General features: G+C 41.7%; 1 protein-coding gene and 1 long non-coding RNA gene across 4 annotated transcripts in view; one reads left to right on the top strand and one right to left on the bottom strand.

Annotated features, from left to right (window-relative positions):
• The window catches only part of CUNH2orf73 (chromosome unknown C2orf73 homolog), a 44,791-nt gene that overhangs the window by 17,822 nt on the left and 871 nt on the right, over positions 1-26,098 (top strand). For all 3 annotated transcript variants that reach the window (XR_005871775.1, XR_005871776.1, XM_040733221.1), the window contains exons 2-4: positions 795-1,002; positions 12,275-12,428; positions 25,906-26,021. Coding sequence is in view for 1 of the 3 variants with exons in the window: in XM_040733221.1 (XP_040589155.1) it covers positions 795-1,002; positions 12,275-12,428; positions 25,906-26,021 (478 nt within the window). In the remaining 2 variants the exon portion in view is untranslated. The remainder of the gene's footprint in view (positions 1-794; positions 1,003-12,274; positions 12,429-25,905; positions 26,022-26,098) is intronic.
• LOC106021163 lies at positions 757-26,008 on the bottom strand. The gene is made up of 2 exons (XR_001196506.3): positions 25,916-26,008; positions 757-1,252 (listed from the first exon to the last, which is right to left on the bottom strand). It is a non-coding gene; the product is annotated as an uncharacterized LOC106021163 (long non-coding RNA).

Here is a 26,098-nt window from a genome sequence, read left to right as displayed (position 1 = left end):
TATTTATCAATCAATCTATTGATCTATCACCTATCAATCTATCATCTATCACCTATGTGTCTGTCTATCTTGTGTCTGCTATATGTATCTGTGGGATAGGTTAAATATGCCAATGTGGGATTGGAAGTCAGAGGAGTATGTTGTGGTGCCTGCTCTACTATTCTCTGCCTTATTCTCTTTTGGGGTGCCTGTTCTATCATTGTCTTCCTTATTCCCTAGAGAAAAGTCTCTCACTGGCCCTGGAGCTAGGCTGGCGCCAGCAAGCCCCAGTGACCTCCTATCTCCACCTCCCACAGCCCTAGAGCTGCAGGCACTTGTATTCTCTGCTTTTTACATGGGTGCTGAGATTTGAACTCAGGTACATATGAGGCAAACTCTTACCTGCTCTTGCCCATTCAGCTTTCACTCCAGTCTAATAAAGCTTTTAAAGATGTGTTCAAATTAGCATGTAACCTACCCACATGCTAAGTACTCAGGAAATTTAAGCACAAATCATGATTAATAAGCACAATCAAGTCACTACTCTTTACTCCAAGAAAATGAGAGTCTGTTCACTATACTAGTATGCTCTGATGAACAATCACTACTAACACAGATTACTTTATTTCCTACATGATTTAGAGTGAAAAGATACTCCAATGTCAAATTTTAATAGTGTACCCTATATAAACCCTTAATAAAACCTAAATCATCTTCACTAACTCTTGAGATATATTTATATTTTATCTCCCTTAATTATAACCAATGAGATGCTTATTGTGATAAATAATTTACTACTTAATTATGTTTTTCAGACACTATAAAGTAGAAGATGCTGGTATAGCATGCATAACTGAAAACAAAGAAGAAATCAAACATGAAAAAAGTCTTGGAAAAAGCACACAACACTCAAAACCCAGTGTGGACAGAAGACGTGTAGATTATGCTAAATTCATTAACACAAATGCAAGAACATACAATGAGCCAGTTCCCTACATTGATCATAAAGGACCAGCAAAGCAGGTTGGACAGATGTTTGCTATGTACAAATACAGTTAGACTCAGAAGCTGTTTTGCAGGACAGTTTGGTCACAGTCTATTTAAAGGACATGATGCATCTCAAAGTGGTGCCGTTGTAACCAGTGGTTACTGCTTGGTTAGAGCAGTAACCTGGAGCTTTTCTGGTGGAGAACTGGGCATCTAAGCTCTGTTTGTGTATTTGGGAAGAACCAGTCACCTCCCCGAGAACGTCACATGCCTTCTCCATGTGTACCTGTAAAAGATTTAAGAAAAACTTGCTAGGAATAAGATAAATTTATGTATATTCTTCAATCCCTACAACAATTCTATGAGACATTATTGGAAGTATTCTACAGCTAGTACTCCAGTGTAGTTACAAAGTAAGCAGATACTACAGTCTTCTTTTTGCTGGCAGTGCCCCTTTCCAATGTGAAACAACTATTCACACGTTCACAGATTAACACATGAGCGAATGTGGTTGACCAGAGGAACATTTTTCTGACTATATTTTCACTGTAGATTTCACCCATTCTAGTGTATAAGACGTGTTACCCACCATAAGCCAGCTGTGGGATGCTGCCTTTGCCTGCAAACTTCCTGAGCTTATGTGTGTATGACCTCTCCCCCACTCCAGAATGACAATTACAAAACCGGCCTGCTTCTGTAATTTTACCATTTCTAGGGAGCCATACAAATTAATCTGTACAGTTTGTGGCTTTTAAAAAATCCTCTCAGGCCGGGCGTTGGTGGCCCACACCTTTAATCCCAGCACTCAGGAGACAGAGGCAGGAGGATCTCTGTGAGTTCGAGACCAGCTTGGTCTACAAGAGCTAGTTCAAGGACAGCCTCCAAAGCCACAGAGAAACCCTGTCTCGAAAAACCAACCAAACAAACAAAAAAATCCTCTCAGAGCCAGGTAGTGGTAGTGCATGCCTTTAATTCCAGCACTGGAGGCAGAGTTCAAGACCAGCCTGGTCTAAAAAGCTACACAGAGAAACCCTGTCTCAAAAAACAAAACAATCCTCTCAGGAAAAAAAAAGAAAAAGGATTTACAGTTTGCCCATAGGCTGCATTCTCTCACTTGTTCACCTTTCTTCTGCCTCTCTGTGTTTTCTGTCTCTGGGCAAATAAGCTTCAATCTCCTTATCAATGGAGCAAAGATAGTAATCATCTCCCAGAGAGGTTTGTGTCTCTGTGGTGTGTGTGTGTGTGTGTGTGTGTGTGTGTGTGTGTGTTCGTTGTGTGACAAAACATATCCTGGGGAGATGTAACACATACATCTACTCACCCCAGATAAGGAACCCATGACATACCAAAGTGCAGATAACACCAAAGTCCAACTTAATGAACCAATGAGAACCTGGGGTTACTTACAGGAGTGTGGGTGAGGGGTTACTTACAGGAGTGTGGGTGAGGGGTTACTTACAGGAGTGTGGGTGAGGGGTTACTTACAGGAGCAGCTGCATCAGCAAGGTCTACCCCAGCATGGCTCACAGCTCACAAAAACCAGGAACCCCGGCGCGCACTATGTAGCCTGCAGGCAGCTCAGCAGATTGGAGAGAGTCCTTTCCAAGTGACTCTGGTCTAACCTTTTCAAGCAGCTTAACTGATTTCTGCTTCTCCCAGGCAGCTGGTCTAGTGTGTGCACGCCACCCCATCCCCCACCCCAGCTTCCTTCCTTCTGAGAGGGACTCTCGGCTGTCTTTATTGCTTCCTCTAGCACGGAGGGGCCAAGTGAGTCTGGTCAGTTTCAGAGACTTCCTGAAGCTATTTTGAGTTATTTATCTAACTTCAGGATGGAATGTTTTAATCCCCGAGGAAAGTGCTACCCAGGTAAAGTAGATACTTTGATCAAGTCCTTTTCTAGATGCTAGGGACTCAACAGTGAGCCAAATAAGTGGGGGAAATGCCCTGACCTTAGGCTGCTTATCCTAATGTAGGAATGAACAACTTAAGTAACTGAGTAGCATGTTGAATGGCATGTGCTGACATGAAAGACAGAGAGAGGACTGCTTGCTGGCTGTAGGGGTGCAATTTTATTTTTCCTTTAATCTCTCTCTTTCCCTCTCCCTCACCCCCCCCCCCGTGTGTGTGTGTGTGTGTGTGTGTGTGTGTGTGTGTGTGTAACTTACAAGAGTGCATTTTCTTCTTCCATTGAGTCCTGTGGTGACAACCTCAGGTCATCAGACTTAGTGTCAGGTGCCTTTACCTGCTAAGCCATCTTACTGGCCTAGAGCTGTGGTTTTAAAGAGGTGATCAGAAAAAGTCTCATAAAGGTTTGGAGTGAGGAAGTTGCCACCATATAGAACATTCATGATACACAAAGGAAGCATGGTATAAGCAGTTGTTTCTAGTGGCAGAGTCTACAAAAACAAAAGCAACAATGAACTTGCAAATGCCCTAATTTCCAAGAAGCTAAAAAAATACTCATTTTTTTATTTCACATGTATGTAAACTTCATTCTTTTATTCAATATGACATTTCTTTTTAAAAGTTAGCATAATTAAAATGTGATAATGCTGACTTTAAAATAAAATCAAGCTGCCTAAACATTTAGCTGCTGTCTAATAGTATGGTAGTATACTTAGACCTCAGCACTAGCCCCTTGCTTGTATGTTTGGCTGGTTAGTTTGGTAGGACCCCTACGAATGGCACTGCCTCCCTATGTAGATAGCCCAGGACTCGAACCTGAAATCCTCCTGCCTCAGACTTCTGAGTGCTGGAATTATAGGTGTGTGTTACCAAACTTGGATCATATATATATTTCTACCTAAAGACATAAAATTGTAGGTGCTAGAGGTAAATCTGGTTTGCTGCTGTTGTTTGTTTTGCTTTTTCTTTAAATAGAGCTAGTCTAGCAACAGGAACACTCTATTTTTAATTTCTAAATATTGATACTTTCAAGTAGACCACACTTACTATTCTCCAAAGTGTAGTTTCAGAGCACTAGCAAGTGCTCATTTGAAAAAATAAATTTCTAAAGTCAAAGGCTTATTTTTAATTACCTTTTTCAGAGAGTCATAGTTCACACCAGCATTAAAAGTTCTGAGAAATCCTGTGACAAATGTGTTTGAATTTGCTTGAAAATGCTCACCTTTTCCCAGATAGCTTTGTCTATGGGAACTCCTGCATAATGTCTATTAATAAATGTGTCAGAGAACTGACATGCCACAATTTAGAAGCAACTGCTATAGGAGACAGTAAGAGCTGCTTTTCAAAAGCTATTTTTCCACATCCCTGGTATCTACAGTTTGAGAACACTGTAACTCACATGACCTTGCCTGCCTAGTGTGCATGATAAAACTTCCCTCTTTAAAAAAAAACGAGTTCTACAGTTAAATTCCATGGTATCTGTAAGGCTTTGCCAGAAGTCCATGTCCTTAAGAATCCCCAGATACGATGATGGAGCTCGAGGAGGAGGAGAAGGAGGAGGAGCAGGAGGAGGAAGAGGAGAAAGAAGAGAAAGAGGAGAAGGAGAAGGAGGTGATAGAGGTGGTGGAGGTGGCAGAGGAGGAGGAGGTGATGGAGATGTGGAGGTGATGGAGGTGATGGAGGTGTGGAGGTGATGGAGGTGATGGAGATGTGGAAGTAACCGAGGTGATGGAGGTGGTGGAGGTATGGAGGTGTGGAGGTGATGGAGGTGTGGAGGTGATGGAGGTGTGAAGGTGATTGAGGTGTGGAGGTGATGGAGGTGTGGAGGTGATGGAGGTGATGGAGGTGATTGAGGTGATGGAGGTGTGGAGGTGATGGAGGTGATTGAGGTGTGGAGGTGATGGAGGTGATGTAGGTGTGGAGGTGATGGAGGTGATGGAGGTGATGGAGGTGTGGAGGTGATGGAGGTGAGGAGGTGGTGGAGGTGAGGAGGTGGTGGAGGTGATGGAGGTGATGGAGGTGATGGAGGTGTGGAGGTGATGGAGGTGTAGAGGTGATGGAGGTGTGGAGGTGATGGAGGTGTGGAGGTGATGGAGGTGTGGAGGTGATGGAGGTGATGGAGGTGTGGAGGTGATGGAGGTGATGGAGGTGATGGAGGTGTGGAGGTGATGGAGGTGTGGAGGTGATGGAGGTGTGGAGGTGATGGAGGTGTGGAGGTGATGGAGGTGATGGAGGTGATTGAGGAGTGGAGGTGATTGAGGTGATGGAGGTGTGGAGGTGATGGAGGTGTGGAGGTGTGGAGGTGATGGAGGTGATGGAGGTGATTGAGGAGTGGAGGTGATTGAGGTGATGGAGGTGTGGAGGTGATGGAGGTGATGGAGGTGTGGAGGTGATGGAGGTGTGGAGGTGATGGAGGTGTGAAGGTGATGGAGGTGTGGAGATGATGGAGGTGATGGAGGTGTGGAGGTGATGGTGGTGATTGAGGTGTGGAGGTGATTGAGGTGTGGAGGTGATTGAGGTGTGGAGGTGATGGAGGTGTGGAGATGATGGAGGTGTGGAGGTGTGGAGGTGATGGTGGTGATTGAGGTGTGGAGGTGATTGAGGTGTGGAGGTGATGGAGGTGTGGAGGTGATGGAGGTGTGGAGGTGATGGAGGTGTGGAGATGATGGAGGTGTGGAGGTGATGGTGGTGATTGAGGTGTGGAGGTGATTGAGGTGTGGAGGTGATTGAGGTGTGGAGGTGATGGTGGTGATTGAGGTGTGGAGGTGATTGAGGAGTGGAGGTGATTGAGGTGATGGAGGTGTGGAGGTGTGGAGGTGATGGAGGTGATGGAGGTGTGGAGGTGATGGAGGTGTGGAGGTGATGGAGGTGTGGAGGTGATGGAGGTGTGGAGATGATGGAGGTGTGGAGGTGTGGAGGTGATGGTGGTGATTGAGGTGTGGAGGTGATTGAGGTGTGGAGGTGATTGAGGTGTGGAGGTGATGGAGGTGTGGAGGTGTGGAGGTGATGGAGGTGTGGAGGTGATGGAGGTGATGGAGGTGATTGAGGTGTGGAGGTGATGGAGGTGTGGAGGTGATGGAGGTGTGGAGATGATGGAGGTGTGGAGGTGTGGAGGTGATGGTGGTGATTGAGGTGTGGAGGTGTGGAGGTGATGGAGGTGATGGAGGTGTGGAGGTGATGGAGGTGATGTAGGTGTGGAGGTGATGGAGGTGATGGAGGTGATTGAGGTGTGGAGGTGATGGAGGTGTGGAGGTGATGGTGGTGATTGAGGTGTGGAGGTGATGGAGGTGATGGAGGTGATTGAGGTGTGGAGGTGATGGAGGTGTGGAGGTGATGGAGGTGTGGAGGTGATGGAGGTGTGGAGATGATGGAGTTTTGGAGGTGTGGAGGTGATGGTGGTGATTGAGGTGTGGAGGTGATGGAGGTGATTGAGGTGTGGAGGTGATGGAAGTGTGGAGGTGTGGAGGTGTGGAGGTGATGGAGGTGATTGAGGTGTGGAGGTGATGGAGGTGATGTAGGTGTGGAGGTGATGGAGGTGATGGAGGTGATGGAGGTGTGGAGGTGGTGGAGGTGGTGGAGGTGGTGGAGGTGAGGAGGTGGTGGAGGTGATGGAGGTGATGGAGGTGATGGAGGTGTGGAGGTGATGGAGGTGATGGAGGTGTGGAGGTGATGGAGGTGATGGAGGTGATGGAGGTGTGGAGGTGATGGAGGTGTGGAGGTGATGGAGGTGTGGAGGTGATGGAGGTGTGGAGGTGATGGAGGTGTGGAGGTGATTGAGGTGATGGAGGTGTGGAGGTGTGGAGGTGATGGAGGTGTGGGGGTGATGGAGGTGTGGAGGTGATGGAGGTGATGGAGGTGTGGAGGTGATGGAGGTGATGGAGGTGATTGAGGAGTGGAGGTGATTGAGGTGATGGAGGTGTGGAGGTGATGGAGGTGATTGAGGTGTGGAGGTGATGGAGGTGATGTAGGTGTGGAGGTGATGGAGGTGATGGAGGTGGTGGAGGTGATGGAGGTGTGGAGGTGATGGAGGTGTGGAGGTGATGGAGGTGATGGAGGTGTGGAGGTGATGGAGGTGATGGAGGTGTGGAGGTGATGGAGGTGATGGAGGTGATGGAGGTGTAGAGGTGATGGAGGTGTGGAGGTGATGGAGGTGTGGAGGTGATGGAGGTGTGGAGGTGATTGAGGTGATGGAGGTGTGGAGGTGATGGAGGTGTGGAGGTGATGGAGGTGATGGAGGTGTGGAGGTGATGGAGGTGATTGAGGTGTGGAGGTGTGGAGGTGATAGATGTGGTGGGTTTTGTTGTTTTAGACAGGAAATTGCTGTGTAGCTCTGACTTTCTGTCTGTCTGGCCTTGAAGTCATATCGATCTGCCTGGCTCTGCTTCCGGACTTCTGGGGTTAAAGTCATGGGCCACCACACCCAGCTGCACCTGGCTTCTGTCACCACCAGCAGTCTTAGCCTGGCAGCCATGACTGTAGCTCTGCTTCTAGGCCTACAACTTCTCACATTCACTTAAATAGTTTCTCTAGAATGTTCTTCTTGCTTTTACCACTTATTGTCTGGGTTACCAAGGGAATAGAAGACAGTAATGTTTACTAAAATGTATCTGAAAGCTTGGGGATAATAACATATATTAACAGAGTATCTGATAACAGTAATTTCCTTAGACTGACTTCTAAATGCAACCATTGGGCCCATATGGTGACAATCAAGTTTTACAGGGTCATAGGGTTAGGGAGATTCTTACCATCAAGAATATGTTGGCATTTCCCAAAATGGAGCCCCAGGCACCTATGCATGTGCTCATGCCTTAGACTAAGAGAGAGAACTTCCTTTTAGAACTCAAAGCTTCAAATGAGGAATAACTCTTGGGCAGCGCCCCATTGACAATATGCAAAACATAACCTGCCTTCCAAAGCCTACACAAAGCTATCACACTCTGCAACATTTCCCAGTTAGGTTTATTTTGCCATAAAATAATTCTATCCAAAGCCAATCAATTTAGCATTAGAATGGGCCATGGAACAGTGACTTTTTTTATTAGCCTTTCACCTGAGAGTGAGGTAAAATGGCAGTGAGCCTCTGTTTCGTTAATCTTATAGTGTTTTTTTTTCTTTTATCATTTTTTATTTTAATTTTAAATAGCTTGTTTTACATGTCAATCCCAGTTCCCTCTCCCTCCCTCCTCCCTCCCTCCCCTTCCCCCAAAGCCTCCCACCCTCCCCTTCCCCCCCAGCCAACCACCCTATTGCCACTGATAGAGAGTCTGGGAAACAGGAAAGAACCTAAAAGATATGCATATATGCATAGTACCCAAGAGAAGAGGATTGAGACAAGATCCTCTGAATGGATGGGGGAATACGGCGAGGGGTGGGGGAGAGTGGGAGCTGGGAAGAAGAGAGGGGGAGAAGAGGAAGAGAGAGTAGGTCATGAGGGAACAGGAAGTTGAGTGGGTGGGGGTAGAATAGGGGGAAGAGGGAATCATAGGTTAGAAGACAGATCAGGCACCAGAGTGACCTCGAGTGATCTAAAGGGATAACACCAATTGGCAAGCTAAGCAATAGTGGAGGGACCACCTTGAATACCCATTCCTGATAATGAACTTGATGTCTATAACCATCCGGGAGCCTTCATCCAGTGATTAATGGAAGCAGAGGCAAACACCCACAGTTAAATACTGAACAGAACCCAAGGAACCCAGTGACAGAGAGAGAGGAGTGATGAGCAAATTGGCAAAGAATGGGCTGGCAAAACCAGCAGAGACAGCTGATCTGAACAGGGGAGAGCTCTTGGACCCCAGAAGGACAGTGGGGAGGCCAGCATGGGACTGATCTGGACTCCCCAAATGTGAGTGTCAGCGAGAAGGCCTGGGCAACCTATGGGGCCCTGAGCTGTGGATCAGTGTCTATCCCTGGTATACAAACTGTCTTCGTGTGCCTATAGCACAAAGAGGGATGCTCTCTCAGCCTGGACTCTTAAGGGCGTGCCTGGACCCTACCCAGAGTGAAATGACAGACTCTAGATATCCCCTATGTGGAAGGATTTGGCAATCTTATAGTGTTTTGTGAGAAAATAACTGGACCAAAAGGCATGAGCACATGCATAGGTGCATACATGCTCTCATGACCACACTTTTTAGGTTTGGGGAAGAGTGTCCAAAACAAAGTAATGAGAGTACCACTGAAGAGAATATGCATTTAATGATTAATAATCTTGAAAACACTCTAACTACAGAGTCTTAATCTATCATTAAAACACTAGGAAAAGGAGTTCATTATTTCCTCTATATTTGTCAAATTAGACGATTTTGATAAAACTCTTAAGGAGTTTTGCTAGAAGGTGAACTCAAGATTCCCTAATGGTTCCTTTGCCCAGAGTCATTGTTCAGTTCCTTGAGTACTTAGCAAAATAAATTTCTGCTCACCCAAAGTAGATGATATAAGTATCTGCCTTACAATATTTTTGTAGGAAAACTTCCTCAAGGTAGCTACAGTTATGTTTTCAAAGTATGTCTCCTCTAAAGTGTATATTAAAATGTAAATGTCACTGTCAGTGTTGAGAGGCGAGATCCAGGCCTCGAAGGCACTGCCTTCATGGGTAGCCTCAGTTCTGTTATGAAGGGCAAGACTGGCCTTCTCAGCTTTTCTTTCAACTGGCTGTCTTCTTATACTTCATAGGCTCCAGAATTGAAGGCCAATAAACTTACATATATTATAAATTATTCCATCCATGGTGGTCCAGCTATACAGACTAAGACACTTAGTGCTTTGAGGTGATGTGGATAACCTGTGCTTATCTGTCTTAGCCTTCTACATGTAGGAAATAACAACAGAGCAAAGAATTTAGGGCATATACGTGTGTGGCTGATGGCTATCAGCTAGTGCTGTACTGAGAGGTACTTCTTAATCTCTCTGTACTTCTCTCATCTGTAAAGGGATGCACCCACCTTAGAATTGTGCTTAAAATAAGTGAAATAAGGCATATACATTCTAGAGTTTTGGCATAATAAGCACTGTCATAATTATGGGCTGGAGGAGAAAACAGAAAGTCCAAGACCAGTAGTAAATGACTATTTTTAGCCAGATAGTGAGAAGACGCTGTTTGTAATCTGTTCTAGAATTTTCTTAAAACCTTAAAAATCCATGTTTTAGCTACTCCTGGAAATATACATTAGTCAATTTCAGTTTGTTGGGCTGAATTTCCTAGTTCCTCAGTTTCTGTGAAATGTGTTTACAATTGTCCACCGTTTCATTATTCTTGGCTGTAAGTTGTTGGTCTAAAACTGGTGCTGATTTAATAAACTGAAATCTGCTTCCCTGTGTCCTGTTCAGGTTTTGGTCCTCTGGTACATGTGGATCACATCTTTTCCAGTCTAAGAACACCTATAAACAAACCACCTGGCACTCAGTAGCTATGACTTCAGCTTGGAACAGTGCTCCCATCCATATGGTTTTACTTTTTGAGTTCTTGCTCCCCATCACCTGAAAATATCTCTGCTGTCATCTGCATTTTCACAATTTTATTCTATTTCTAAACTTATCAAGTTGACACCATTAGACTTAATTCTGAATACGCACTTGTTTCACACATGCTCGTCTTTTTAGAAGCTAAGCTTAGTTGAGAGTGGACGCCTGTGCAGCTACATGGAATGGACTAGGAAGCCTCCTCCTGTGCATCAGTGGGGCCTTAATTGTCAAAATTAATTATAATTACATATGAATCCCTCTTAAATCATAGACATTTTTACTATAGACTCATAGCTGATTTTTGAAGACGTTTATTTTTATTATTTGTATGTGTGATCAGGCTAGTGTGCCACAGTGCGACTTCCAGGGCCAATTCTATCACCCCACTGTGGGTTCTGGGGATCACACTTGGTTTCCAGGGGATGCTTGCTTTCTGTTGCTATGACAAAACACCACAACCAAAAGTGACTTATGAAAGAGTTTATTTTGACTTATGATTCCAGAGAGATAAAAGCCTATTGTGGGTAAGAGAGCAGGGCAGCAAGAGGCAGGAATGGCAGCAGGAGCAAGAAGCTGAGAGCCCACATCTCAAGGCCAAGCACTAAGTAGAGCAGACAGAAAGAAAGAGGTCTGAGACTTTAAACTCTCAAAGGCCACCTCCTAAGGCGGTGCCTACTAAACCGCCCCAAACAGCATCACCAGTTAGGGACCAACTATTCAAATCCCTGAGCCTGTGTGGGACGTTTTCTCTTAAACTGCCATACTTGGCAAGTGTTTTCATATGCTGAATCATTTCACCAAGCCAACATTTAATTTCTTACACCCAAGAGCATGCTGAACCCTAATCAGATCCCAAACTTGCAGGTGTGGATGGAGTTACTGTCCTCCAAGGCCTCTCCTCCTAAATCACACAGGTTTGGTGATTTTACCAGAGTTGACTAACAGTTCATTGCTCTCTCTCTTTCTAAGGGTTGAATGGTCATAGATGCTAAGAAATCATCAGTTCTTTTTTTACGAAGCATTGAGTACTGACATTTCAGGAACATTGGAGATAGTTTTCCTTAGGACAGTTTTTTTTAGGAAAAAATTTACAGGTTTATGAATTATAAATAAATGTGAGTTGTGCTCTATTTCATTGTGACATGACATAGAGGAGAAAGCAGTAAAATAGAATGACTGTCCTGAAATAACAAAAATTTCATGACTGTTGTGTTTCACTGTTATATATGTATAGCATGATATGCTCTTGTAGGATTTAAAATGTGTTCCATGATGTGGGGGAGGGTTATGAACTAATATCTTTGCAAAATATCATTTTAGACAATTATGCATTGTTTTGTATAATAAAAGCATAGAACATAATTTTTAGATTAAAGCATGTTTAATTTATGTGTGCATAGTCTAAAAGTAAAATAATATAAATATAAGAAAAATATAACTACTGTATTAATATTTATGGCTCTATTACTAGAAGATAGTGTAATAATTGAGTGGCTATATCTTAGCTAAAACATATGACTATTTTTAGATACAAGCTCGTGTCCTTTCAAAAACATTTACTTCTATATTTAAGAATCCTAGAGGACAGTCTCAGTAAAGTGCTCACTGTTACCATGCGAACCTGAGCTTAGATCCCCAAGATGGGCATGCAATCCCAGCACTGGGGGTCAGGACAGGAAAGGGATGGGAGGACGAGGCAGATATGAGCAGGTTCCTGAAGTTCCCTAGTCAGCCTGCATAACAGCATTAGTGAGCTCCAGGTTCAGTGGTACACATACAGACGCACACACACACCATACTCACAAAACGTGATAATATTTTAATTCTAAGCTAATGCCTTGTTAAATCAAGTCACTGGATATTCGTAGACTTTAAAGATCAAATGAAAATTTCCTTCATGATTTGACAGTGCATTTCCATTTCTTTTTCCATGAAGAGAAAATGGTGGTTACACAGTGAAGCACCAGTGTCTGTCTCCCAACCATCTTACGACACCAAGAGCACCCAGAGGAGTGATTTTCAAAAGCCAGCATGCCCGCTGGTTTTGCCAGTCAAATACAGCAGGCTGCAAAAGCCTACTTGTGGAATAGGTAAGGTCAGTCGTGGTAAAACTTTTTTATTACTCACTTTCCTGCTATTGAATTAAGGTGTATTGTATGTGTGGGCACCTTCTGAGAAAATGACCTCCCTACAGGAGTTGAAAACACATGGACAACAGAGAGCCATCTTAAAGGCTGTTATTCCTTCCCAGTGGATAGCATATCTCCAGACACTGTCCTAATCATTAGTCACACCAGCTTCAAAGTCAGAAACTTAGGAGCACTCTGCTCAGTTTTGCCACCAAATTCTAAAAACTGTAACTATTTAAATAACATCTAACCTTAAATAACAGATTCTCAAAGTATACTCTCAGTGGCACTGATTGTTGTGGGTGTAGAATGTCTCTTATAAGTTGATCTCCAGGCTGTGATGTATTTGTAGAGCCTTTGGGATGTGGATGCCCCACCCCTTGGGAGACCCCACCCAACTTTTTGTTCTCTCTCTGCCTCCTGACTGTCAGTGCAGTTTGATTGCCCAGCCTCAGACACCTGCCAACCATGCCTTCCCCACCGTAATGGACTCTATTCCTCTGGGACTGTAAACCACAATGAATCATTTTCTCTTTCTCTTTTTTTTTTTTTGTTTGTTTAAATTTAAATTAGAAACAAGGTTGCTTCACATGTCAATTCCAGGTCCCTCTCCGTTTCCCGTGCCCTCCCACCAACCCCCCCCAATATCCCCTCATTTCCCCAGGGAGGCTGAGACCCTCCATGGGGGTGTCCATAGTCTGTCATTTCATCCAGGGCAGGGCCTAGACCCTCCCCCAAGAGTTCAGGGTGAGAGTGCATCTCTCATTGTTGGATGAGAGTCCAAAGTCCATTTGTATACCTAGGATAAATACTGATCTACTACCCAAGGCCCAATAGATTACCTAGGCCTCCTCACTGACACCCACATTCAAGGGGTCTTGATAAGTCCCATGCTGGATTCCCAGGCATCAGTCTGGGATTCAAGAGCTAACCCTTGTCAGGTTAGCTGTTTCTGGAGGTTAAACCAGCCCAGTCTTAATCCCTTTGGTCATCAGTCCCCCTCTGTTACTGGCTTTCTTGAGTTCAGCTCACTGCTTAGCCATGGGAGTCTGCCTCTGCTTCCATCAGCCACTGAATGAAAGTTCTGTTTTCCAGACTCTCTGGCCATGGGATTGTAGGTTGGCATTCCCCAGATCTATGTCTAAAATCCATATAGAGAGAGTACATACCGTGTTTCTCTTTTTGTGACTAGGTTATCTCGCTCAGGATGGTTTCTTCTAGTGCCATCCATTTGCCTGCAAATTTCAGGATTCCATTGGTTTTTTTTTTCTGCTGAATAGCACTCCATTGTGTAAATGTACCACATTTTCTCTATCCACTTTCGGCTGAGGGGCATCTAGGTTGCTTCCAAGTTCTGACTATTACAAATAATGCTGCTATGAACATAGTGGAACAGACATCCTTGTTGTATGAATGGGCATCTTTTGAATATATGCCTAAGAGTGGAGTTGCTGGGACTTGTGGTAGGTTTATTCCCATTTTTCTGAGGAATCTCCATACTGATTTCCAAAGTGGCTGTACAAGTTGGCACTCCCACCAGCAGTGGAGGAGTGTTCCCCTTTCACTACAACCTCTCCAGCATAAATTGTCCTTGGTGTTTTTGATTTTAGTCATTCTGACAGGAGTAAGATGGTATCTCAGAGTTGTTTTGATTTGCATTTCCCGGATGGCTAAGGATGTTGAGCACTTTCTCAAGTGCCTCTCAGCCATTTTAGACTCCTCTATTGAGAATTCTCTATTTAGTTATGTAGCCCACTTTTTAATTGGATCCTTTGGTGTTTTGGAGACTTGCTTCTTGAGTTCTTTGTAAATTTTGGAGACCAGCCCTCTGTCAGATGTGGGGTTAGTGAACATTTTTTCCCATTCTGTGGGCTACCTTTTTGTCTTGCTGACTGTGTCCTTTGCCTTACAGAATCTTCTCAGTTTCAGGAAGTCCCATTTATTAATTGTTGATCTCACTGTCTGTGCTACTGGTGTTATGTTCAGGAAGCTGTCTCCTATACCAATTTGTTCAAGGGTACCACCCACTTTCTCTTCTAAGAGGTTCAGTGTGGCTGGATTTAAGAACACATCAAACAATCATTCACCACGATCAAGTAGGTTTCATCCCAGGGATGCAGGGATGGTTCAACATACAAAAAATCCATCAATGTAATTCACCATATAAACAAGCTGAAAAACATCTCACTAGATGCAGAAAAAGCCTTTGACAAAATCCAACACCCCTTCATGATAAAGGTCTTGGAGAGATCTGGGATAACAGAAACATACCTAAATATAATAAAAGCTATATACAGCAAACCAACAGCCAACATCAAACTACATGGACAGAAACTCAACACAATTCCGCTAAAATCAGGAACAAGACAAGGCTGTCCACTCTCTCCATACCTTTTCAATATTGTACTTGAAGTTCTAGCTATTGCCATACGACAACAAAGGGGGATCAAGGGGATACAAATTGGAAAGGAAGACGTCAAACTTTCACTATTTGCAGATGATATGATAGTTTACATAAATGACCCAAAGAACTCTACCAGGGAACTCTTACAGCTGATTAACATCTTCAGCAAAGTAGCAGGCTACAAGTTCAACTAAAGAAAATCAGCAGCACTACTATATACAGATGATAAAAGGGCTGAGAAAGAAATCAGAGAAACATCACCCTTTACAATTGCCATAAACAACATAAAATTCCTTGGGGGTAACGCTAACCAAACAAGTGAAATACCTGTATTGCAAGAACTTTGAGTCTTTAAAGAAATTATGGAAGCCCTCAGAAAATGGAAAGATCTCCCATGTTCTTGGATAGGCAGAATCAATGTAGTAAAAATGGCAATCCTGCCAAAAGCAATCTACAGATTCAATGCAATCCCCATTACAATCCCAGCACAATTCTTCACAGACCTTGAAAGAACAATAATAAATTTTGTATGGAAAAACAAAAGACCCAGGATAGCCAAAACAACCCTGTTCAACAAGGCAACATCTGGAGGCATCACCATCCCTGACTTTAAGCTCTATTATAGAGCTATAGTCCTGAAAACAGCTTGGTATTGGCACAAAAATATACAGGCAGACCAATGGAATCGAATTGAAAACCCTGATATTAACCCACACACGTATGAACATCTGATCTTTGACAAAGAAGCTAAAAATATACAATGGAAAAAAGAAAGCATCTTCAACAAATGGTGCTGGCATAACTGGAGGCTGGCATGTAGAAGAATGCGGATCCATCCATGTCTATCTCCCTGCACAAAACTTAAGTCCAAATGGATCAATGACCTCAACATAAAACATGAATCCTTTTCTCTTACATTGCTTTATATCAGATAATTTTGTCACAGCAAAAGAAAAAGAAACCAAGATGCTAATTGTTAATGCTCCTTACAGATAGTGCTTAAAAAAAGAAGAAACAGTCAATTAAGTTTTATGAAACATAAATTTTAAAATTAAATAAAAAATTTAGCCTGTAGAATGTAAGAATAAACATAATGGTTTCCAAAGCGTAGTTCCTTATTTTTTATCATCTCATTCTGATTTTTGGATTGTCTCATGATTAGTGCTTAAAACATATAACTTAGGAAATACTATTACAGATTATTAAATACTTTTAGATCTAGAATGATTTTACCTGACAATGTCCTTATAGTAAACTGAGTCATATTGTATTAAAACTGTAATGCTAATAAGGGTCAACAAAGGATTCCCTTTAGAGATCTGTAGTGCCCTGACCTCTGTGATTTGGCTAGTCTAGTTGAAGATACAAAGGTTAGCTACGACAGAGATCACAGCATTAGAAAAAAAAATGATCATATTGCAGCATGGTTCCTAGTCCAGGGTAGGGGTTCATGAAAAGGTCTAAGTAGTCTGAACATGGCCTCTCCTTCAGAAAGAAAAGTTCTGCTTCTGACTCATGATGTAGATACAGATAGCTACTTTTTCTGCCTCCCAAGATTCTAGGAAATAGTAGCAGATAAACAAGCGATGAAGGTGAATCAAATGGACTGACTTTTTTTACGGGGTTCATGGGAGAAAGAATGCAGCCAACTGATGGGCCAAAGAGAACAAAGAAGCAACACCTAACAATGAAATGCAGAAAACAAAACAAAACAGATCTTTATAATAGAACCTCAGGCATATCAGCAGACACAGGAGAGGACAAGAATGAGGACAATAGGAGAGCGGTACTCGGCCAGGCTTTCCCACACAGTGGTTTCTACCCTGTCTTAACATTAACTACCAAAGAGCCGGGCATCATGGCACACGCCTTTAATACTAAAAATTAAATTAACATAAATATCAACTAGAGCAAAGTCCATACATTTTTAAAAGCATGTTTTGTGGGACATAGGAGCTTCATAAGAAAATGAAGATTCAACAACACATAATTGAGCCCCTGTGTCCTGACTGGGACAGAGTTGCGAACTGTGAAGACCTGAAAAGGCAAAGAAACTTACTTGGTCCAGGTCAGCTACCTGGATGGAAAGCTAGTAACTGGTAGAGAAGGGCCAGGTTAATGGGACTGCCCTGTACAGATGCCCTTCTAGGTCCCATTTCGCTGGAGTGACAATGAGATGAGACTTTCCTTCTAGAGACAAAGGGCCTCTTTTACATTGGAATCTTACCTCATGCTGCATACGATCATTTTTTTTTCTAATGCTGTGATCTTCAGCCTAGCTAACCTTTGTATCTTCAACTATATTGACCAAATCACAGAGGTCAGGGCACTACAGATCTCTAAAGGGAATCCTTTGTTGACCCTTAGTAGCATTATGGTTTTAATATAATATGACTCAGTTTATTATAAGGACATTGCCAGGTAAAATCACTCTAGATCTGAAAATATTTACTAATCTGTATAAGGAAGCTCAGACATTGAGGGTTTTGTGATGGCATCTGTCTAATCAGTCTCTCCCACTTCCCTCCCTCCCCCTGCTCTCCTCCCAGCCAGCTCCCTTCCTCCTAGATGGTCCCCATCTTCTGCTTTCAACCATTCCATTACCTTCTCCACTCCTTCCTTAAGGACTCTCCTTTCATGATCCCCTTCTAATCTTATGCTCTACATACACATGAACAATCATCATTTCATGCTTGTAAAATTTAAATTTGGGTTCCCCATGTGAAAGAAAGCCTGTGGTATTTGTCTTTCTCGTTTTGTCTTGCTTCACTTAATGATTTCTATACCATCCCTATTCCTGAAAATGTTATGACTTCATTTTTCTTCATGGCTACGTAATATTCCTTTGTGTGTATGTGCCATACCTTTATTATACATCCATTATTATTATTTCATGATTATTATGAACATGCAGCAATAAACATGGATATGCAAGTGTGTCTGGGGTGTGCTGATTTAGAGAACTCTGGGTAAATGACCAAGTGTGATATAGCTGGATCATGTGACATTTCTAATTTTCCTGATACCTCCATACTGATCTCCACACCATCTATTGTTTTTCAGGTTCTATTAACAATAATTAATATACTAGAGTAGCATATTTCAGTATGTTACCCTCAGCTAGTACAAAGTTTTGGTAACCTGCTGAAGGCCATACAGCAGAGGATTGACTCACCAGGTGGCTGCTTCCAGTGTCTGTGCTCTTAGCTAACACTCAGCCTCTGAAATGGTAAGGAAATCTACCTATAAAAGGCATCAAAGGGCACACTGAGTGTAGCTGGAGCTGAAGGCAAGGACACACACCCACATGTCATCAAATAGCAAGACAAGTTATGAAGAGAAGATTCACAGACTTCCCACACAAAAACAAGACAAGTGTCACCATTAAAGAAACGAGCCATGTGAAGTCAAGCATCTGTGATGCACATGCCCAGTGAGCCCCAATGTGTAGATTCTCAGGGGAAATCATAGTACCTATGAGTGGCATAGGTACTAGAACACTTTCTCCAGTGACATAGGGCATTGAACTTACTAAGAAAAAAAAAACCAGAGTTCTCTTTGGCTCTTAAGTGAACAAAAACATTATAGATAATATTGTAGGATTGTCACTAGAACTAAATAAAATAATGTTTGAAGCTCTACCACAGCACTTGTATACAATAATAATAATAATAATAATAATAATAATAATAATAATAATCAGTGGGCATTTGAGTCAGTACCATTGATTGTACTGTTAGGTACTGGATTAGAGTTTAGATTTTTAAAACCTGTCATTATCTGTGTGTGTGTATGTTCTCTCTGTGTGTGTATGTGTCTGTCTGTCTGTTTCTCTCTCCTCCTCCCTCTCCCTCTTCTATTGGTATTCCCCATTACTAAATTCATTGTTATATCTTAGGTTGTAGTGTGGTGACCAAACTCTATAAATAGTTAGAGTAACCAAATGAATACGTAGTTAAATGTTAAACTACTGACCATACCTGCTTAGATGAATATTTACTTATTACTCAATAAATGTAATTCAAAGGCATAATGTAATTTAACCTAATTTAAACTAACAAAGAAAAAGCTCCAACATCGTCCTGAAACAAATCCTATGCAAGTAGTGTTTTGATATTAGATTAAAAATTAAAAAAAATATATACTACAACATTTCAGTCTGTGTAAAACTTCAGCTGTGTGCCAGCTGTTTACAGCATACAGACTAAACCAGCATGGACTAAGGCCAGTGAGAAACAACCTCACATCACTCAGTTCCCTCAGCCTGCCTACTGGGCCTCATTTTTGGCATTTCAGCAATGCTGACAGTGAAACACATGGTTCCCTGGCCGCCACCCACAAGTAGTCAATCAATGGCTATGCTTTGTCATGTCGGAGTCCCAGTAAGAACCATTCATATTTTAGACTTGTATCATTAAACTTTGTAATTTGGAGAAGCTGACCCAATTGGTGAAGGGGGGATACTTTAAATTGAAACAAAGCCTTGGCTGCTAACCTGATACTTTTTGTATTTTAATGTTCTTTTGAGTTACAGATTCAGACCCAGTGGTAAAGTCACTTTCCTAAGATGGATTTTAGTTTGTTGTTTCTTTTGCTCCAAGCTGTATGCTTTCTTGCTGCATTTATTTATTTATTTATTTATTTATTTATTTATTTATTTAAATCTGGTATATGGAGTATCTTAGTTACCTTTCTGGTGCTGTGAACAGAAATCACAACCAAAGCCACTCATAGAAGAATGTGTCTTAGCTTCAGAAGGTGAGACAATGGCCATCATGGTGGGGAGCGTGGCAGCTGGCAGACAGGCCTGACACTGGAGCAGTAGCTGAGAATTTGCATGTTGACACTACCACCACAAGGCTGAGAAAGAGCTCACTGGAAATGGCGTGGGCTTTTGAACACTCAAAGTCAACCCCCAGGGACACACCTCCTCCAACAAGAACACACACACCCTAATGCTTCCCAAACAGTTCCACTAACTGGCCACCAAGTATTAAATATATGAGCCTATTAGAGGTGATTTCATTCGAACCACTACATGGAGCTGGAGAGATGGCTCAGCAATTAAAAGCACTTATTGCTCTTGCAAAGGACCTGAGTTCAGCTTCTAGCATCCGTATCCCTCACTCTCAACCTGTACATCAGCACCGGTGGAATATGAAATCCTTCTCTGTCCTCCATAGGCACCAGAAGACATATACCCCCCACACTCACACACACACACACACACACACACACACACACACATACATATTCACATACATATATATACATATGCACACACAGTATATACACATATATGTAGACAAACACCATACACATGCACATACATGCATGCATACATACACAAGTATACACATGTATACACATACAGATACACATAATATACACACATACATACATACATACATACACCACATACATATACATATATACACACTCACATTGGTACATACATACATATACTGACATACAAACACACATATACACACACAAATAAAAAAATGAAAACCACCAAAATATATTATGAGAGCTACAGTTTTTACATTTGTGATAATTTTTTGTAGGACTCAAATGAATTATAATGAGAAGAGTGCTGTTTCCAAAAAGAAAATATTTACTGATGTTTTCTAAGTAGACATAAAAAGTTAAGAAATGTTCTCAAATTAAAACTACTAAGTTACAGCTGGGTGGTCATGGTACATGTCCTTTTTTCCATCATTTTTTTAAGATTTATTTTATATACCACATAGTTCTCCTGCCCTTCTCTCTTCCTGTTCCCTCCCCCACTTCTCTTCAACCTCATTCAGGTGGGTTAAGGTCTCCCATGGGAATCAACAAAGCATGGCATATCAAGTTGAGGCAGGACCAAGCTCCTCCCCTTCTTCATGAAGGCTGAATAAGGCATCCCACCACAGGGAATAGGCTCCAAAGAGCCACTTCATGCATCAGGGACAGGTCCTGGTCCCACTGCTAGGGGTCCCACAAAAGACCAAGTTACCCAACTGTCATCCAGATGCAGAGGGTCTAGGTCAGTCCCATGCTGGCTGTCCATACAGAATCTATGAGCTCCCTCAAGCTTAGGTCAGCTGTCTCTGTGGGTTTTCTGGTCATGGTCATTGCCTCCCTGACCCACCTTGCTCATATAATCCCTCCTCCTTCTCTTCAACTGGATTCCTGTAGCTCAGCCCAGTGCATGGCTTTGGTTCTCTGCATCTGCTTCCATCAGATACTGGATGAAGGCTCTATAATAACAATTAGGGTAGCCACTAATCTGATTACAGGGGAAGACCAGTTCAGGCCTCTCCACTATTTCTAGAAGTCTTAGCTGGGATCATCTTTGCGGATTCCCGGGAATTTCCCTGGCACCAGGCTTCTCCCTAAACCCGTATTGGCCCCCTCTATCAAAATATCTCTTTCATTACTCTCCCTCCTCTGTCCTGCCCCAAACTTGACCAACCTGATCCCTCATGCTCCCATCCCCCATCTTATCCCCTCTACTCCCCTACCCCCAGTTTACCCAGGGCATCTCATTTATTTTTTTCCAGGGACATCTTAGGATCCTCCTTTATTACCTAGCTTCTGGGGTGTGGAGGATTGTAGCCTAGCTATCCATTGCTTTACATCTAATAACCAATTATGAGTGAGTACCCACTGTGTTTGTCTTTCTGGGTATGAGTTACATCATCAGGATGGTTTTTTTCTAGTTCCATCCATTTGCCTGCAAATTTCATCATGCCATTGCTTTTTTTCCCACTGAGTAAAACTCCATTGTGTAGATATACCACATTTTCTTTATCCATTCTTTAGTTGAGGGACATCTAGGTTAGCTCCAGATTCTGGCTTTTACAAATAATGCTGCTATCAACATAGTTGAGCAAGTAACCTTGTGGTATGTTTGAGTGTCCAAGAGTGATATCACTGGGTCTTGAGGTAGATTGATTCCTAATTTTCTGAGAAACTGCCATACTTATTCCCAAAGTGATTGTACAAGTTTGCACACCCACCAGCAATGGAGGAGTGTTCCCCTTAATCCACATCGTCTCCAGCATAAGCTGTCATCAGAATTTTTGATCTTAGCCATTTTGACAGGTATAAGGTAGTATCTCATTTACATTTCCCTGATAGCTAAAGATGTTAAACATTTCTTCAGTCTAAAGTTCTCCCAACTGAGCTATTTCTGTCATACTTGTTAAACACTCCTTTAGGTGCAGTCATTAGAAATTCTTCTGTTGAGAATTCTCTGTTTAAATCTCATTAGATGCTAAAATAGCCTTTGACAAAATCCAACACCCCTTCATGATAAAATGTCTTTGAGAGATCAGGGATACAATCTAAACATAGGATCAGGAACATACCTATACATAATAAAGGCAATATACAACAAGCCATTAGCCAACATCCAATTAAATGAAAAGACAGTCAAAGAAATTCCACTAAAATCAGGAACAAGACAAGACGGTCCATTCTCTCCATATCTATTCAATATTCAATACAGTACCTGAAGATCTAGCCAGAACCATAAGACAACTAAAGGAGATCAAGAGGATACAAATTTAAAAAGAAGAAGTCTAAGTATTGACATTTGCAGATATGATAATATATATAAGTGAACCCAAAAACTCTACCAGGGAATTCCTACAGCTGATAAACACCTTCAGCAAAGTGGTTGGATGCAAGATTAACTAAAAAAAAAATTCAGTATCCCTCCATATACAAACAACAAATGAGCCAAAAAAAATTAGGGAAACAACACCCTCCACAGTAGCCAAAAATAGTATAAAATTTCTTGGTGTATATGAGAAGAACTTTAAGTCTTTGAAGAAGATATCTGAAAATAGAAAGACTGCCCATGCTCATGAATTGGTAGGTTTAACTTAGAAAAAAATGGCAATCTTATCAAAAGCAATCTACAGACTCAACACAATTCTCATCAAAATTGCAAGATAATTCTTTACAGATCTTGAAAGGACAATATTCAACTTCGTATGGAAAACAAAACAACAACAAAACCAGTATAACTAGAACAATCTTGTACAATGAAAATCTCTGTAGGTATCACCATCCTTGATTTCAAGCTGTACTACAAAGGTGTAGTAACAAAAAATAGCATGGCATTAGCATAGAAAAAGATGGGTTGATCAATGGAATCAAACTGAAGACCCTGACATAAGATACATATAGACACCTGATTATATATATTTTAAATAAGGCATAAATATGCAATGAAAAAAAAGAAAGCATCTTCAGCAAATGGTGCTGGTCTAACTGGATGTCAGCATGTACAAGAATACAAATAGATCCATATCTATCAGCCTGCACAAAATTCAAGTCCAAGTAGATCAAAGACACACACACACACACACACACACACACACACACACACACACACACACCATATAAACTGTATCTGACATAAGAGAAAGAGGAGAATAGCCTTGAATGAATTGGCACAGGAGACAACTTCCTGAACAGAACATTAATCATGCTAGCAGTAAGATAAACAATTAATAAATGGGCCCTTACAAAACTGAAAACCTTCTGTAAGGTAAAGGACATTGTCAAAAGGCCAAACCAAAGCATACTGATTTTTTTCTGTCAGCTTAGAGGCTTCACATGAATCTACTAATACTTTCATTATCATCTGTGGCCCCACAGACTGAAAATCAGTGCCCCACCCACTTCTCAGGCCAAGTCCTGGAGGGACTTCCAATCCAAGGCCCAGCTCTTCCATGGCCAAGATACATAGTTTTAAATTAAGTCTCTATCATTCTATTTACCAACAAAGACTTGGAAGTCAGATGTGGGAGTGAAAGCCTGCTAAATGAGATATTCCGAGAAACAACCAGATGACCTTCGTTTTTGGCTGGAGACCCAGCAAGAGATGCCTCTCCACTGTCTCAAACGAAAAAGAAGCATGAAACTCCAAGTCCTGCCCCACTACTATCTGTGTATCTCTCTATCCATATTCCTGGCTCCTTCAGATTCTCTATGGCTAATTCCAGACTACTAGTTGCTGGCTCTGCCCCCTGAACCAAGGTTGATTTTATTTGATTAATTCAAATACAAACTCAGGTTCACAGTGTGACTGAATATTCCACACAGCCCTACAGAATGAGAAAAGATCTTCATCAGTTTCACATCTGACAGAGGGCTGGTTTTCAAAATATATAAAGAACTCAAGAAATTAGACATCAACAAACCAAATAATCCAATTGAAAAATGGGGTACAGACCTAAACAGAATTCTCGACAGAGGAATCACAAGTGGCAAAAAAAATCACCTAAAGAAATGTTCAACATCCTTAGCCATCAAGGAAATGACTAAGATAAAAAACACGTGACAGCTCGTGCTGGAGTGGTTGTGGAGCAAGGGGAACACGCCTCCACTGCTGGTGGGAGTGCAACCTTGTATAGCCACTTTGGAAATCAATATGGCAGTTTCTCAGAAAATATTGACACTTTATAGTCTGTCCTGCCAAGTGAAGAAATATATCTATTTTTATAAGTAATTATATACTCATCATTCGTGCTAGAAAAAGTATTTTATGTCAATATCTGAATATAAAATTGAATTCATAAATGCTTAATAAGTATCATTTATTAATGTATTATCTGTTTTTATTTATTCCCCCAAATTAGAAATTGCTTATTTTAGACAGGGTCTCATTATATCACCCTTGCTGACCTAGAACTTGCCATGTACACCAGACTAGCCTCATACTCACTGAGTTACACCTGCCTCTGCCTCTTGAGTGCACACATTTAAGGTGTGTCCCACCATGTTAGTCAACAATCTGTCACACTGGGAAAAACCATGTGTTATTGCATTTTGTTCTTTTTTGTCTGAGGCAGAGTCTCACTGTGTATCCAAGGCTGTCCTTTAATTCATTATATAGCAAGGTCTGGCCTCAAACTTGTGGTATTCCTCCTGTCCGAGTACTGAGATTGACACATACACCACTATTTCCAGCGTAAAGGTATGAGCTATAAAAATTATGTTTTGTTACATTGTAGTAGTTTATATAAGTATATAAAATATATAGTCAAAATTTAATCCACCTCTTTCCAGTTTTCCTCAGTCGCACAATTCTCTCCCTACAGCAGACACCAGAGTCTGTTTCTTATGCATTATTCCAGAGACATGCCAAGGATATACAAATCCTTACATCCATGTCTATATTTGTTAAAAGGAGAATCTGAAGTATTTTCTTTGACAGAATTCATTCAACTCTTTGATTGTTAGCAGCAGGTGGGCATTGCAAATGAGTGAAACCTCTGTTATTGGGTTAAAGTATAAAGAATTTGTGCTCAGCAACGCCAGCGGTCCTTGGTGTCCCAGTGATATCAGCACACAGTTCTTTGGTCATCATCATAATCACTCAGCTATAACCATACATTCAGCAGAAACTGTTTCATACCCTTTCTCGTGGTCAAAAACAATTTGACAAACAACTTATGTTTTTTACATATGGTGTCTGTTTAAGAGCTTATCTAACAATAGGAGCTGAAGAAATGGCTTAGTGGTTAAGAGCATTGACTGCTCTTCAGTGACCTGGGTTTTATTCTCAGCACCACATAGTGGCTCACAGTCTTCTGTAACTCCAGACCTAGGGGACCTCCTCTAGACTTTGAAAGTATTAGGCACACATACGCATGTGCATACATGCAGGAAAACACTCAGACACATAAAATAAATTTGTTTTCATTTAGATCTTTTCATGCAGAATAAATTTTGGATCCATAATATTAAAATATGGGTAGGTAACTTACTGAAATTCTGCTGACTTTTTTTTTTTTGGAAAGGGTCTTACCTTGCAGCCCTAGAATGCACTACGTAGCTACATAGCAGGCTGTCCTGAAACTTACAGAGCTGCTTCCCTTTGTCTCTCAAGCACCAGGCCTGAAGGAGTCTACCACTATGTCTGGCATTTTTGACAGTTTCATAAAGCACAAATATCACAATATTTATATTTCTATACACAAATATAACTATTGTACTGATTCCACTGAAATATCTCTCATTTTTTCCTAGTTCCACTTACCTGTCTGAGCTCATCAGGAGAACATGAAGACAATTTTGTAGAATACATCTCCTTTATACATCAATATGATGCCAGGAAAACTCCCAACGAGCCTATCCGGGGAAAGGTGAGACAGTGTTCAGAACTTATTTAGTACTGCAGAACTGAATAGACTTATGGGAGAATTTTTAAGCCTTTAAAGTC

This window comes from Mesocricetus auratus, unplaced genomic scaffold (assembly GCF_017639785.1).
Source record: "Mesocricetus auratus isolate SY011 unplaced genomic scaffold, BCM_Maur_2.0 Super-Scaffold_100029, whole genome shotgun sequence".
NCBI classification, from domain to species: domain Eukaryota; kingdom Metazoa; phylum Chordata; class Mammalia; order Rodentia; family Cricetidae; genus Mesocricetus; species Mesocricetus auratus.
This window is presented reverse-complemented; position numbering and strand designations above follow the sequence as displayed.